The sequence below is a fragment of the Equus quagga genome, chromosome 12 (genome assembly GCF_021613505.1).
Source record: "Equus quagga isolate Etosha38 chromosome 12, UCLA_HA_Equagga_1.0, whole genome shotgun sequence".
Lineage (NCBI taxonomy): Eukaryota > Metazoa > Chordata > Mammalia > Perissodactyla > Equidae > Equus > Equus quagga.
This window is the reverse complement of record NC_060278.1, coordinates 90,359,436-90,374,253: the sequence shown is the minus strand read 5'-3', so window position 1 is coordinate 90,374,253 and position 14,818 is coordinate 90,359,436. Positions and strand designations below refer to the sequence as shown.

Sequence of the window (14,818 nt, the reverse complement as noted above, 5' to 3'; positions counted from 1 at the left end):
GGACTCACGGGGCCGCTGAAGGGGAGGGGGTGGGGAGAGGCATTGGGAAGGTCTCCTGGGTGGGAGTGACACCTGGCTGGGGCCCACAGGAAGAAGAGCAAAGAGGAGTCCAGGGACACACAGCGCTCAGTTTAGGACAAGGGGAGGGCGGACTGCCCGTGAGGGGGACAGGGGAAGTCTGCGTCCTGGCCGACGTGTGGCTTTGTGTCCCACAGGAACTTCCACTGCTGGGTGGAGTCCTGGATGACCAGGCCGGACCTGCAGCCAGGGTACGAGGGGTGGCAGGCCCTCGACCCCACGCCCCAGGAGAAGAGCGAAGGTGGGTCGGCGTGGCCCCATTGCCAAGATGGGGAAGCGGAGGCTCGAGAGGGCTCTCCCAGAGCCCCCCGGCTGGAGAGTGGCAGGGCTGGCTGCCTCCAGAGGCCATTCACTAATTCCACTGAAATATAGTCATCAAAACTTTTTTTTTTTTTTAAAGATTTTATTTTTTCCTTTTTCTCCCCAAAGCCCCCCGGTACATAGTTGTATATTATTCGTTGTGTGTCCATCTAGTTGTGGCATGTGGGACGCTGCCTCAGCGTGGTTTGACGAGCAGTGTCATGTCCACGCCCAGGATTCGAACCAACGAAACACTGGGCCGCCTGCAGCGGAGCGCACGAACTTAACCGCTCAGCCACGGGGCCAGCCCCTAGTCATCAAAACTTTTAAAAATAAACTTGTGCTATGATAACATATGCTTTATGTGACAAGACCTAGTGGCAGAGTTAGTAAGTTCCATCACTTAGCGGGAGAGACGAGCATAAAAGCTGTTTCCGGTTATCTTTGACAACTGTAAAGGGATGTGGAAATCTCTGTGGTTGTCATGAGTGACAGGTCATAAGTGCACCTCACTGCGGTTTGTTGTCTGCTTTCACAACCAAAGGCAGCGCTGCCAGAGTATAGCGAAAATAGAGAGGTGACGTTCTCCCATCCAAGTTCCCGGACCCCTGACTGTATCTGCTGCACCGTCGGGGTCCTGAACCCCGGGGTTAAGAACTCTGGCCGCACGTGGCCCTTTATCCTCGTCTGTCACTTCTCCATGCATCATTGGCATTTCCCTATCTGATAATGTTCCGCGATTTGAGTTTGAATTTAACATTGCTGTGTTCCTTCAAATGGACGCGCTCTAAGACAGCTGCCCAGCCTCTAGTCCTCAACACGCGAATTTGTGACCAGTTTGAGGCAGCCGTAAACCACGCCGAGATAAATACCCGACACTCACGTTCATTCAGTCGACACACGCTCCCTGAGTATGTGTCAGGCACTGACGTACTCAGTATGGGTGGGAAACAAGACAGACGCTGCCTTCTACAGTACTGCCTGCTGCCCGGCTCCTTCATTCCTTAGGGTGCCTTGGGTACATTTTAATTTTATTTATCAAACACACAGCATTTAGCATATGGGCATCCTCACTGGGTAGGCACAAATATCCCCACGTGAAACTGAAGCTTAGAGAGGTTAAGTGACTTACCCAAAGCCACACAGCGAATAAGAGGCTGAACTGAGATTTGAACTTGGCTGGGCTTAGATCTCCCTTCTTGATTTGTACCCTCTGCTGCCTGCCCAGAAATGGAGTCCCTGAGTCAAAGCACTGTGTGGTCCCGAGACTTTTTGCTACATGGGGTTAAATTGTGCGAGGGTTTGGGGGGGGTGCCGCCTCCCCTCAGCCCAGACCCATCTCTCCTTCCTCCTTCCCCCGACCAGGGACATACTGCTGCGGCCCAGTTCCGGTCCGTGCCATCAAGGAGGGCGACCTGAGCACCAAGTACGACGCCCCTTTTGTCTTCGCTGAGGTCAATGCCGACGTGGTGGACTGGATCCGGCAGGAGGATGGGTCCCTGCACAAGTCCGTCAACCGCTCGCTGGTGGTGGGGCTGAAGATCAGCACGAAGAGCGTGGGCCGCGACGAGCGGGAAGACATCACCCACAACTACAAATACCCCGAGGGTAGGCGCCCGGCTCCGCGGAGCCTTAACCCCGCCTCGCAGAAAAGCAGCCCGTTGTACCAGCCCAGCGGGCCTGTGTGTGGGGGGTGTGTGTGTGTGTTTTATTTGGCAGCCTGCATACAGCAATGATCTGCAGAGTACTTTCCATTTTAAGAAATTCCTTAGAAACGAGCACAAACTCAGCAAACATTGAGAGGCCGTGGTAGAGGACTATTCATTTAGGAAAAAAATTCTAAAGTCTACAAAAGGATTCCATTTGGTTTTTAAGCCTCACTTTTTTGGTTGGTCTGACTCTTAATAAAACTGAAGGGGGGGCTGGCCCGGTGGCACAGCAGTGAAGTTCGCCTGTTCCACTTCGGTGGCCGGGGGTTCGCGGGTTCGGATCCCAGGTGCGGACATGGCACCGCCTGGCAAAAGCCATGCTGTGGCATGCGTCCCACATATAAAGTGGAGGAAGATGGGCACGGATGTTAGCTCAGGGCCAGTCTTCCTCAGCAAAAACAGGAGGATTGGCAGCAGATGTTAGCTCAGGGCTAATCTTCCTCAAAAAAAAAAAAAAACTGAAGGGGATGACAGTCATATAGGAGAGGCATGCGTCTTAACAGAAAAATGAATGCTGTCCGTGTTGTTTATTAACAGCATTTATCAGTAGTGGGACCTACAACTGTAGATGGGCAATTCCACTCCTGTTTTATTGCAACGTATTTGTGCTAGAGAGGAAGGAAAGTCCAGAGGGGCCCCAGAGGAGAGGTTCCTGGAGCTCTGTACGGTTTATTTTTGCAATATTTCACATACCGCTGGAGAAGGGAGCATGAGGGTGGATGGGGAACGGTTAAATTAAAGAGAAATGGGCCAAGAGAAACTTAATAAGATGGGACCGATCAGACACAAAGACGAAGCTTCTTTCTGTTGCTAACATTAAATCGGTAGGGGGAAAAAAGGACGAGGTTTATTTTAAAAGTTGGGCTGAGCACCTCCGACAGCCAATTCAATACGACAGATAATTTCTAAGCACTTACTGTGTGCCAAGCACCTCGGGGCTCCCAGAGGTGGCTGAGAACCCATAGCCCGTGCCCTCCTCTGACCCCCACTGACTCTCCAGGGCTGTCTGGGGGTTGGGTTAAGTCCCTGCTGTGGCTGGAAGGGATAAAACAGAAGGCAAAGGTGCTTTCCCTGGCCTCTGAAAGGTTGAGAGCCCACGGTTGCATAGAAGAAATGAGAGCTCGGAGGGTCGGGGAGAGAGGGAAAGGATTTGGGGTAGGAGTAACCCCTGTGCACATGCTTGGAGGTGAGAAAGTTTGCCTTGCAGTAGTGCCTACTGTGTGCCAAGCATACAGACAAGTACGATACAGTCCTTGTCCCTGAAAGGCTCAAGAGCATAGGCACATGAACAGAAAACGACCTGGTGGGCTAAAAACCCATGGTGGGCAATAGGCAGCTTTGAAACTCCAGAAGACATCATGACTCATTCATCCCGGGAAGGAGTAGTCAGAGAAGGCTTCCCGGAGGAGGGGTCATTTGGGGCTGGGTCTTGAGGGATGTATAGGGGTTCACTTGTGGAAAGTAAGTAAGATACTTTTTCCTCCCGGCACAGAAATGTACACATGAGAAGGGGCTCCTTCAGGGCCGCTCAGAGTCCCCGGGGCTCTGAGAGGCCGGCTTGCCCTCCCCAGCGTGCTGTGCACTGATTGCTGTTCCGGTGGCCAGGAAGCTCTCTTCCCCATCCCCACAGGGTCCCCGGAGGAGAGGGAAGCCTTCACGAGGGCCAACCATCTGAACAAGCTGGCTGACAAAGAGGAGACCGGCATCGCCATGCGCATCCGCGTGAGCCAGAGCATGAGCATGGGCAATGACTTCGACGTCTTTGCCTACATCACCAACAACACGGCCGAAGACCACGCCTGCCGCCTCCTGCTCTGCGCCCGCACCGTCAGCTACAACGGGGTCCTGGGGCCCGAGTGTGGCGCCAAGGACCTCCTCAACCTTTCCCTGGAGCCCTTCTCTGGTAAGGCCCCGCGCTCCCAGAGCGGTTATTGACCACCGGCTGACGAGGTGTGTGCAGGGTAGCGCCCTGAGCACCTGGTGTGTGCAGTTTACCTCTCAAACACTTACGTGGACTTACTCTGGGTCAGGCCCTGCCCTAAGCACTGTATAGATAGCAACCCACTGAATTCTTATAACAAAAGTAGGAGATGGATTCTTTCACGGCCCCCATTTTCCAGATGAGAAGACTGAGCACAGAGAGGTTAAGTAACTTTCCCAAGGCCACACAGTTAGGAAGCGACAGGACTGAGCCCTGAACCTGTACTTCGCAACTATTTTGCTCCATCTCGTCTTCACCTGACCCCCGACTGCTTTCCAGACTCTCTACTGCCCTCTCCCAGCTAAGTCCTTTCCTCCGTCTCCAGCCACTCTCACACCGCAGAAGCCTCTGCCGCGGCCCCTGCGAGAACCTCTCCCCCTCCTCCAGGGGTCCTCAGCCTCAGAGAGAAGAGGTTCTAGACCGGCGCCGCCCACAGAACTTTCTGCGATGACGGGCATGGTCTGTAGGTGCGCTGTCCAGTGCAGTGGCCGCTAGCACTGAAACGTGGCCGGTGCAACGGCAGAGCTGAAGTCCAACAACCGCGTGTGGCGGAAGCTGCCGTGCTGGACAGCGTAGCTCCAAGAGTGGTGGAGGACGTCCAGCCCTCTGTGGGGAGAGGCGTGGGCCTCCCAGCCCCGATCTTCTCCTCTCCACAGCTCCAGCGCCTGGCAGGGCCTCCCTGGGAGGCACATCCCCTTCCCTTCGCTCCTTGGCTCTGAGTCTCCCGTTTTGGGGTAAAATAATGTCCATGGGTGACCGAGCCCTCAGCCCTGGACAGGGCCTCTGTTGTTTTGTCTCTTTGGTCCCTTTCACTGCCCAGCTTTGTTACTACACCTCGTTATCTTCCTAAAAATAAGCTTCAGGCTCTGAGAGGGGTCACGGCCACTGAGGTCACTTTGTGAGGCAGCACAGAGGCGGGTCTCCCGCCCTCAGCAGCCAATCTGTTTCTGCGTTTGGAGCCGGCAGACATGAGGAAGGCAGAGGGGTCTTGGAGCCGGGGGAAGACGGGGAGCGGTGGAGGGACACCCTGGCCGTCCCCCGCCCGAGGGGTGGCGTGGTCCAGCAGAGCGTCGATCGTCCCTGGGGCCTCAGAGAGGAGGGTTCCGCTCACTGTGCCACCTGGGCAGACGGCCACCTCCCTGAACTTTGGGGTCCCAGTCAGGCACGTGGGAGTCAGACCAACAGTGTAGGACGGTCCTAGGCATTCAGTCCCCAGCAGCCTGTGTACTGAGGCCCGGAGCTGGTGAGGAGCCCACGGTGGGAGGGCTCCGTTTGACCTCTCTGTCCCCCTCCTCTTGCCTGTCAAACCATTTTCCTCTCCTTTATTTCCTCTGCCTCCCCTTTTGACCCCCATGGCCTGGCGTGTGGGGCACAGCCTTCTAGGTCCTAAGAAAGCCTGTCTGTATTTTGGGCCGTGAGTCTGCAGTGTAGACAGTGCCACCTCCTGGCTTTTCTACCTCGGGCCCACCCTGGGCCGTCCTGGAGCCGCATGCCCAGAGCTGACCCTCTGTCAGGCCCTCTAAGCAGGGGCCCAGCCCTCGGGGGCCGAACCGTGTGGCACCAGGGCTGGGGGCCCACACTCACGCTGTTGAAAAGTGAGTTCTGAGGCCAGTGGGCCTGGCCTTGAATCCGGCCTCCACCACCAGTCCCCAGTCACTCTCATGCATGAAGTAGGGCCTTGGCACGCCCCTAGAGGGGCCACTGAGAGGACTGAAGGAGAAGGTTTGTGCTCAGGGAAGATCTGGAAAGCCTGACACGGTGCCTGGACCTGATGTGGTCCTTCACTCCTCACCCAGCAGAAGTGCAGACAGGTGTGGGGCAGCCGAGAAGGCCCCGGCCCGCCCTGAGCGACCCCTGTGCCAGACGATGGTCTCAGCACTGGGCTGGGAGGTACCTGGGTCCCTGCCAACCTTGGTGGCAGGCGAAGGACCCAGCTCTCGCTTCTGCGTCCAGGCTCCGAGTGTCGGGGCAGGGTCCGTCCCTACAGGGGCATGGGGTTGTCAGGACGCCCAGGTTGTAGTGGCTGCAGCTGTGCCGCTGGGCTGCGGGCTCCTGAGCATCTCCCGTCTCCATCCTAGACCTCGGAGTCTCTATCCATGCAAAGGCTGGCTCACCTTCGAAGGGCCCTCCCAGCCCCCTTGTGCGAATGCACACGTTGTCCGTTCCTTCTTGCGCTCAGAACCGCTTCAAAGGGAGGGAGTGTCTTTCCTGGAATGTGTGGCATGAGGTGAACTCCAGCCTGGCCAGCGATGCCAGAATGACTTCCTCCTGGGCCTCCTGGACACCGGCAGGCTCCTCCGGGCATTGTTGTGCTGAGCTTCAGCGCGTCGCTGTTTCTCATCATCCTGGGGATATGTTCACAGTAGAGAGCTCCTTCCTGCCACAGAGCCCCACGAGAGGCCAGCCTTCGGGAGAGGGCAGAGGAGGGCAGACGTCCTGTGGCCGCCCTCAGGCTGCAGGGCGGGGCCCATCCGGGATGCCCTCCTGGGGCCTACAACGCCAAGCTCAACCCGAGATAGATTGTCCCACCCCGGAGGCCCCCAGTTTGCCTAGGATGCTTGCTATTCTTTGATGATAAGACCTGGGGGATTTCCATGTGCTATTGGACGGGAAGCCAGGCCTTGGACAGCAGAACAGAATCCAGTGCCCCCAGCCCTGCCTCCTTGCTCCGCTGCCTCTCTCCCTTCCCCTTCCTGCCCCCGCCCTTTCTCGCTCTCTCCTCCATCCCTCCAGGTGGGTCACTGGGAATGCAGCCAATGTGGTGAGCACGCCCAAGGCACCTTCCAGAATGGGGCAAATCATCTAAGCCCTGAGACCCATCCCACGCGCTTCCTCCTCTCAGTCAGCGTCTGGCCCCTGACCAAGGTCGTGATCCCTGGCCTGTGGACAGCAGTCCTCAAAGGTCCAGCCCCACCCTGGCCTCAGCCTCCTGGAAAAGTCAACAGCTGGGGCCTCGTGCTCCAAGCTCCTGGAGGATGGTGTTTTCCTTCTTTCCTGTGGAGCTGGTCCGAGTTTCCAGTCTGTTCCACCAGGTCCTGCCCCAGGAATTGTCACTCCTTCTTGTCCCTTTTGGAAGAAGGTTTGGTTTTCTTCCTCCCGTGTCATCTGGCCAGAGGTTAGGGCAGATCCAGCCTTGGAGTGAGTGGCTAGAGGGTTGGGCGCGCCTGAGTGCCACATTTTCCAGAGAGTGGACGTGAGCAACGTGTGCATGGCCAGGCATGGACCTTGACTCACTCAGTGAGAAAATTACTGTCCCTCGGGTCTCCAGCGTCCTCCAGATGACCTCAGGGGGCATGTCTCAGCAGGTGCAATCTGCTCAGCCTCCCTAACCTCTGCTCATCTCTCTCTTTACCCGTAAGGTCAGGTCGCAAACCCAGAGCCTTCAGCAGACAAGAATACCTAGCCGGAGTTGCACATGCGTGACTCAGTTTGCTTGTGTTTATTTTTACCAGTTACCTCCTATTTGTGGTAAATGAGACTGGTTTGCTGCAAATAATGACAAAACGTTTCCCTAGGCAAAAAAGGTTTAAAAGCCCAAAGTGAGTGGACTGAAAGGAAAATAATGAGGATATACTCCGACGTATGAAAAATCATGTGCATGGGTGGAGATAGGAAACCCTGCTCTAGTGGGAGGAGGGGACAGGACAGAAAAAGAAGCAAGAGCATCTCCGGTGATGGCACTGGGACGTGGTCCTGGGAGGACGAGGGGAGGTTGGCTGGGCTCCAGGGAGCCCTGAGACCGTCCTCCTGGCACTCCTCTCTGACGGGGCAGGCCGGAGGAGCAGAACGGTTTGCACAAGGCTCTCCGTGACCGACTGGACAAGCAGGGCCTGACACGGGCCTGTGGATTCTCAGGCCCATGGTCTCTTCACTGCTTCTTCTGGCCTTTAACAGACAGACCCTGGTGGCTTCAGACCTCAGTGTTCTTGCCAGAAAAATGGAGCTAAAACCACACTTCGTTCCTCTGCAGTGGGTGGGGCGGCCCTGCCAGCTTCTTTCTCACCACCTCATCTCGATGTGGCTTTTGCCCCGAAATGACCTCTGGTCTTATCTCTGCCCAGCAGGTGCTGGATGTCTGGGGGAACAGAGGAGAAACAGAGAGGGGAGGTCATCTTCCCAGGCTCACACAGCCAGTCAGTGGCCAAAGCCAGGCCAGGTCTCCAGATCTGAGCACTTACTGGCAGACGTGTTTCTTCATCTGTAAAATGGGTACCATCCCTCGTGGGGGAAAATGAGCTCACGTCCAGTGAGTGCAGGTTACCTGGGTTGTCAGTTCAAATGCCTGCGGCACGTCACAGGCGTGACCTGGGGCAATGTTGTTTCACCGGCTCCAGCCTCAGTTTCCTCATCTGTAAATTGGGCTGTAATAAAAGTACAACCCTTCCAGGTTGTTGTGAAGGTGAAGTAGGAAGCCTGGTGCTGGCACAGCAGCGGACGTCAGCTCCATCCCCCAACAATGTGGCAGCAGCTGACATGCCCATGCCCGGGGCACTGAGTGTGTGCCAGGCACCGCGCCGCACGCCCTGACCCCCACTCCTCCCGTAGCCGTATGGGTGCCCTTACTATACAGACCCTAGAATTGAGGTCCTGAGAGGTGGCGTGGCTTGCCCAGCATCTCCAGTTGGCAAAGGGCTGAGGCAGGATTAGACCCCGGGCCTGTCGGAGCTCCAGCGCTTCCCCTACCAGGTATCTGCCCTCTGCTCCCCGGCTCCTTCCCGGGAACCCTGGAGCCGGGGCAGGTGACCTAAAGGCCTGGATCTGCCCAGCCTTTCACCAGCTGTGTGCCCTTGAGCGCATTCGTTTCCCTCTCTGTGCTTCGGGCGTTGCAGGAGGAGGGGCGGGGCGATGACTCAGCTCTCCTGGTGCCCCTCTTCCCTCCCGCAGAGAAGAGCATCCCTCTTCGAATCCTCTATGAGAAATACTGCGACTGCCTGACCGAATCGAACCTCATCAAGGTGCGCGGCCTCCTCATCGAGCCGGCTGCCAACAACTACCTTCTGGCCGAGAGGGACATCTATTTGGAGAACCCAGAAATCAAGATCCGGGTAAGGGGCAGGCGGAGCAGGGCGGGGGCAGGGGCGGGGGCCCCGGGACAGGCCCCCACGCATGCGCACACCTGCCTCCCTGCCACCTCAACGTCTGCTGCCTCAGGGATCCTCAAATCAAAGAAAAGCACCGAGAAGCCAATAGAATTTGGGACTCGGGGCCTCTGGGAACAAATCTCAGCATCGGAGGAGGGAGGGTCATGGAACTGAGGGATATTGGAATCAAAGCTAAACTCCTAAGGCTGGATCCCCAGGCCTTGGTGGCCCTGGTGGGGCAGCAGGGGCGGAAGAATGAAGGGCACAGAGTCTGGAGTCTGACTCCTGGGTTTGTGCCTGGATGGCCTTGAGCATGTTTCTTGGCCCCTGTGCCTCAGTTTATTGAACTGCGAGATGGGTTAACGCTAGCGCCTGGGGAGGTGCAAGGATTGAGTGGGCACCCACGGGAAGTGCATTATAAGGGCTCAGTAAAGGCGGACTGTTCTTGTCACCGTCACCCTCATCTTCATCCCCATTCACCTGGAGGGGCCACAACCCCCAAACTCCAAAGGCAGCAGCCACCAGCAAATGGGAAAGAGCAGGGCGGGAGGGGCCTTGGGCGCCAGACTCCACTGGGAGCTTGCACACTAGTTCAGTCAATCCTCAGGAGCACCCTGTGATCAGGAGTGTCTCTCCCATGAAGAAACCAAGGCCCAGAGAGGGGAGTAACTTCCCCAGGGCCACACAGTGAGGAAGGGGCCGAGATTGGTCTGCCCCAAAGCCTGTGATCGTTCCACTCCAGACCCTAGAACAAGGGAGGCACTTACACACGCCCCGGGGCACGTGGCACCTCAGCGCAGCTCCACGAAGGAGACCTAAGCAGCTATCATCATCCTCTTTTCCAGATGGGGAAACTGAGGCACAGGGATGAGGAGTGATAGTGGCAGAGGTGGGCAAACAGTGGGCTCAACTGCAGCCAATACAGAGGTGGCCCAGCGGGACCCTGCCTGCTCTCGAGGGGCACTGGGCCCTGTCCCTCAGTGCCACCCTGACATCTGCCCCATGCCCTCTCCCAGATCCTGGGGGAGCCCAAGCAGAACCGCAAGCTGGTGGCTGAGGTGTCCCTGCGGAACCCGCTGGCTGTGCCCCTGTCGGGCTGCACCTTCACCGTGGAGGGGGCGGGCCTGACCGAGGAGCAGAAGACCATGGAGATGTAAGTTCTGGTCCCTCCAGCTTGGGGGCCCGGGAGTGGGGGCAGGTGCTCACGGGGCAGGGGGCAGCCCTCAGGCACCGAACCCTGGCGCAGAACCCCTCCTCTCCACTCCCACATGCCTGCCTCGTACACCCCGCGTCCACTTGCACACACCCGCCTCATATACCCCTGTGTCCACTCCCACGCACCCTTGGGGCAGAGTTCCCACCCTTGAATCCTCTCCACATGCACACCTGGTTAGCTGCATTCCATGCACGCGTCCTCACAAACCTCAACAGTTACACGTTGGGCCACTGAGCATCCATCTCTGGACACGCAGGTGCTCACGTAAACACGGGTGTCAGCATCCTGAATGTCCCCACGCGTGCGTGGGGGGCGTATCCTCACAGATACATGCTTACATACATACATACATACATACGAGCATTCACACTTCTTATTTACATTTTTATTGTAATGTGACACATACAGTAGAGAATATAAATCATGCATGTACAGCTCAATGCATTTTCATGCATGTAGCCACCTGAGCGTACCCACACCATCCACTTCCATGCACGCACACACACACATACTGGCCTCTCTATACGTAGGAGGGCAGATGGCCCAGGCCCTCAGAGAGCGGGGAGCGGGGCCCGTGTTGTTCTTGTCGGCATTGGGCGTACATCCGGGGAGACTCTGTGCTGAGTTCTCTGTAGTCACACCTCGTCCTCCGGGCTTGGCTCCATCATGGGTGAGCAGGCCTGGGCCCCTCTCCTCACCCCGCTCCTCTCTCTCTCCTCAGCCCGGACCCAGTGGAGGCCGGGCAGGAAGTGAAGGTGAGGGTGGACCTGCTGCCGCTGCACGTGGGCCGCCACAAGCTGGTGGTGAACTTCGAGAGCGACAAGCTGAAGGCTGTGAAGGGTTTCAGGAACGTCATCATCGGCCCCTCTTAAGGGGTCCTCAGCCCCACGTCAGCCGACCGAGAGCCCCCGACTTGACCCCAACTTTTATCCTAAGCTAATGAGCAAAATTTGCCCCTTCCTGGGCCCCAGAGTAGGAGTGGGCTGCCTGTGTGGGGGCTCTCTGGGATGGCATGTACTTCTGACCCGTCTTGTCCCCCTGAACCTGGTTCCGCACCCCCTTTCCTGCGAGCAACGTTCTGTGCCTCCACAGTGGGGGTCCTGACCTTGGCTGACTGGGCCTGTGGGGGGAGGAGGGATCCACACCTCCCTTTCCAGCCCAGTTGCCACTTGGAAAGCCACTGACCACCCACCATATCTGATCTGCTCCAGAGCCCCTTGGAGCAGGCAAAAAAGAGGCAATGTACCCATTGGCTGGATGGAGGGACCTGGCCCCCTAGAATGTCCTGTATCCCTTCCCCAGACTGTGCCCCGGGGCCCCAGGCACCCTTGGGAGAGCCAGAGCAGATGGGGACAAGGAGGGTCCCAGGAATAGGCCAGGCCCAAGCTCCCCCCACATCCCAGCAGCCCTAGCCCAACCGCCCCCCACCCACCTCACCATTATGGGGCACTGCCAGGTGCCAGGTGCTTCCTGTACTCGCTGGTGCTCATGTGGCCACCAGCCCAGTGAATGGCCACAGGAAGCTGAAGAGTGGGAACTGCTTTCTCTGCGAGGAGACTGAAGCTTGGTGATGGGAGGCGGCCCCCTCTGCACCAGCAGGCTGGCGGCTATTTGCAAGGCTGGGTAACGTGAAGGTGCAGGAACAGAGCCTGGACCGACCTTCTGAGTCCGAGTCCAGTGCTCTGCTCGTGACACCAGCCCTGACCTGAGAATGTCAGAGAGGCCATTTGGGACCTGATCCAAAAGGACCAGTTGGGGCAAAAAGGTAGGGAGGAGACTGGAGAGATCAGAGCCCTGGGTTCAAGCCCCAAGTCCGGCTGGCCACTGCCTTCCCCTGTCTGGGCCCAGTGTCCCCACTGGTCAAAGGAGTGGTTGAACCAGCTCATCTCCAAGGCGCCCCCATTTTGAACTTCTGATGCATTGTGTGACCCAGTCTTGCAAATGACAGCGAGTCTGGCTCCCTGGCTGCACAGAGCCTTAGCCTACAGGCCTAGGATGTTTCTGAGCGTGCAGCCATGACGACGACCACTCTCCTGCCCCCGGCCATGTCCAGGTCCCCTACCTGTGCCCAGGCACCTTCCTTCAGACCCCAGTTGTGTAGTAAACGAGCCCCGGAGGCCCCCGTCCTACCCGTGAGCCTGCCCGCCACAACACCTCGACTTCACCAGGGCCTTAGCTGCTGTGCTGGTCACTAACCAACAAGGTCGGCACCTCAGCACCCACTCTTTGCAGGGCCCGGGCCCTGGACCCGGGCCCTGGAACACAGCCGGCCTTTGCCCGTGACTAAGCCTGGGGAGCCCACGAGATGTCATCTCTGACTTAACCCCCGCCCCCTCCACGTGGCTGGGCCTCCCTCACGCCAGCAGAGGGAAGGAGGGGAAATTCTCTACCTGGGGTGAGGTCGCAGCCTCCAGGGCCCCCAAATCCCAGAGAGGGAAGTGGGGAAGCCACGCCGATGCACTTAGAGCTTTCTGCTTCGCAGGGGAAAGAATCACAAAGTGAGCCAACGTGGATACGTTCTGTATAAATACAGCTCTATTTCTCTGGTTTCATAAACGCTTTTGGGTTCCAAGTAGGCAGTAGGTGTGCCTTTGAGCCACAAGGAGCGAGCACTGAAATAAAAAAATTTATTTTTCACATTCAAACAAGGTCTGGTCTTCTTCATGCTTTTGAGGAGGGTGAGTAGGCAAGCTCATTCACCTTGGGACCAGCCACCTCCTGCCTGAGAGCCTTTCCCCAGCCTCAGCCCCTCCCCCACATCTAAATTTTACTGGCATTCAGGGCTCTACACAGTCCAGCTCCATCCTTAGCGTCTTCCTCAAACAAATCATGTTCGGACCACAATGAACTTCCTGTTTCCCTCTAAACACGCTGTGCGCTTGTCAACCTCCCGGCTTTTGCATGTGTAGTTCCCTGAGCCTAGAGTGCCCTTACCCATCTTGCAAACTCCTACTCATCCTATAATGCTTAACACCAAAGTCATCTCTTCTGAGAAGCCTTCCAGATTTCTTCTCAGGCCCCCAGGGCCCTGGAACATAGACCAACTCAAACACTTACCACAGCAAACTTTAACTCCATGTTGGTATGTCTGTCCTCCTCCCCATCCTATCTGCAGTCCTCAAAGGAAGGGATAAGAATGCTAATAAGTGCTGAACTGGTAAATCAATGTGTTTCCACTCAGCTCCCAGAAGACCGGTGCTGTCCAGTAGAAATATAATGTGACTCACAAATGCAAGCCACATATGTAATTTAAATTTTTCTAGCTGCCACGTTAAAAAGTGTAAAAAGAACCAGGTGAAATATATTTTAATAATGTATTTTATTTAACCTAATGTGTCTGAAATATTGTTATTTCAACACAAAATCAATCTAAAAATTGTTAGTGAGATATTTTACATTCTTATTTTCACACTCGGCCTCTGAATTGCGGTGTCTGTTTTGTAGCGACAACCCGTCTCGATTCGGACTAGCTGCATTTCAGGGGGCTGCTGGCTATGGTACCGGATGGCGCCAGGTCTGGACTATGATCCCAGGAGTGTGGGGACTTCGTCATTCATCTCATTCCCCACCAATGAGGCACTAATAAACGTTTGTTGATTGAATAGGTGATGGAGGACCTCAGTCTAAACCCTCAGGGAACTCATGGTGGAAGACATGACATGAGCCTAAAAAATAAATAAAAATGAAAACACTGGATCACATTTTCTGAGTGTGGAATCCTTCTGTTCCTTGAAAAACATACCTGGTTCTGAGCTAGACGGCCTGAACATCTTGTCAGTTAGTGACCAGCTGGAAAACAGAAACCGCATGGCTTTTTCAGGCGGAGAGGGAGTGCATTAGGGAACTCGATCCCAAAGGCATGTGACGTGCAGGAGAGCAGGAGGGAGAGGGGCATTACCCAGAATCCAGGGAGCAGCTGCGCCCTGGACGGGCTGTCAGGAGCCCACGAGCCAGGCCCGTGCTCACCGCCCAGCTGCTGGAGCCCTGGACCCAACATTGTTGCCGGAATCTGCGAAGCCTGCCGGGGTTGGCCGTACCAGGAACCAGGGGCAGGCTGGCATCTCTCGTCCTCTTGCCTTCTCCCCGCTGGCAGATCCTAACCAGAAACCAGCTGGCAGGGTGTTCTGGAAAACACCATTTTCAGGCTTCCAGCCCCGTGAAAACAGAGCTGGTAGGAAGGGTCAGAGGGAACGAAGTGCAGTACTATATCTATTGCTGTTCCCTCTGCTAAGAACTGCCTCCCATCATCTCCACCTGAGGAACTCTTTCTCAGCTTTCAAAACCCTGCTCCAAGGAGGCCTCCTCTGTGAAGCCTTCCTGGACTGCAGCCAACTGCTTCACCCTCTGGTTCCCCTCAGCATGTCATGGAGAGCCTGGATTAGGAACAGCTGTTTGTGTGACTGCCCCAAGCCCTGAGCGCCCCAAGAGCAGGGTCAGGGCACACCCACCCCCC

At 56.5% G+C, this 14,818-nt stretch overlaps 1 protein-coding gene across 1 annotated transcript in view; it reads left to right on the top strand.

The window, feature by feature from the left end:
* TGM2 (transglutaminase 2) overlaps positions 1-14,030 on the top strand; it is a 34,083-nt gene extending 20,053 nt beyond the window's left edge. Inside the window, exons 8-13 of the mRNA XM_046680000.1 lie at positions 216-319; positions 1,744-1,986; positions 3,718-3,990; positions 8,953-9,113; positions 10,166-10,302; positions 11,087-14,030. Coding sequence (XP_046535956.1) covers positions 216-319; positions 1,744-1,986; positions 3,718-3,990; positions 8,953-9,113; positions 10,166-10,302; positions 11,087-11,237 — 1,069 coding nt within the window. The 3' untranslated portion in view covers positions 11,238-14,030. The remainder of the gene's footprint in view (positions 1-215; positions 320-1,743; positions 1,987-3,717; positions 3,991-8,952; positions 9,114-10,165; positions 10,303-11,086) is intronic.
* Positions 14,031-14,818: the final 788 nt, after the last annotated feature.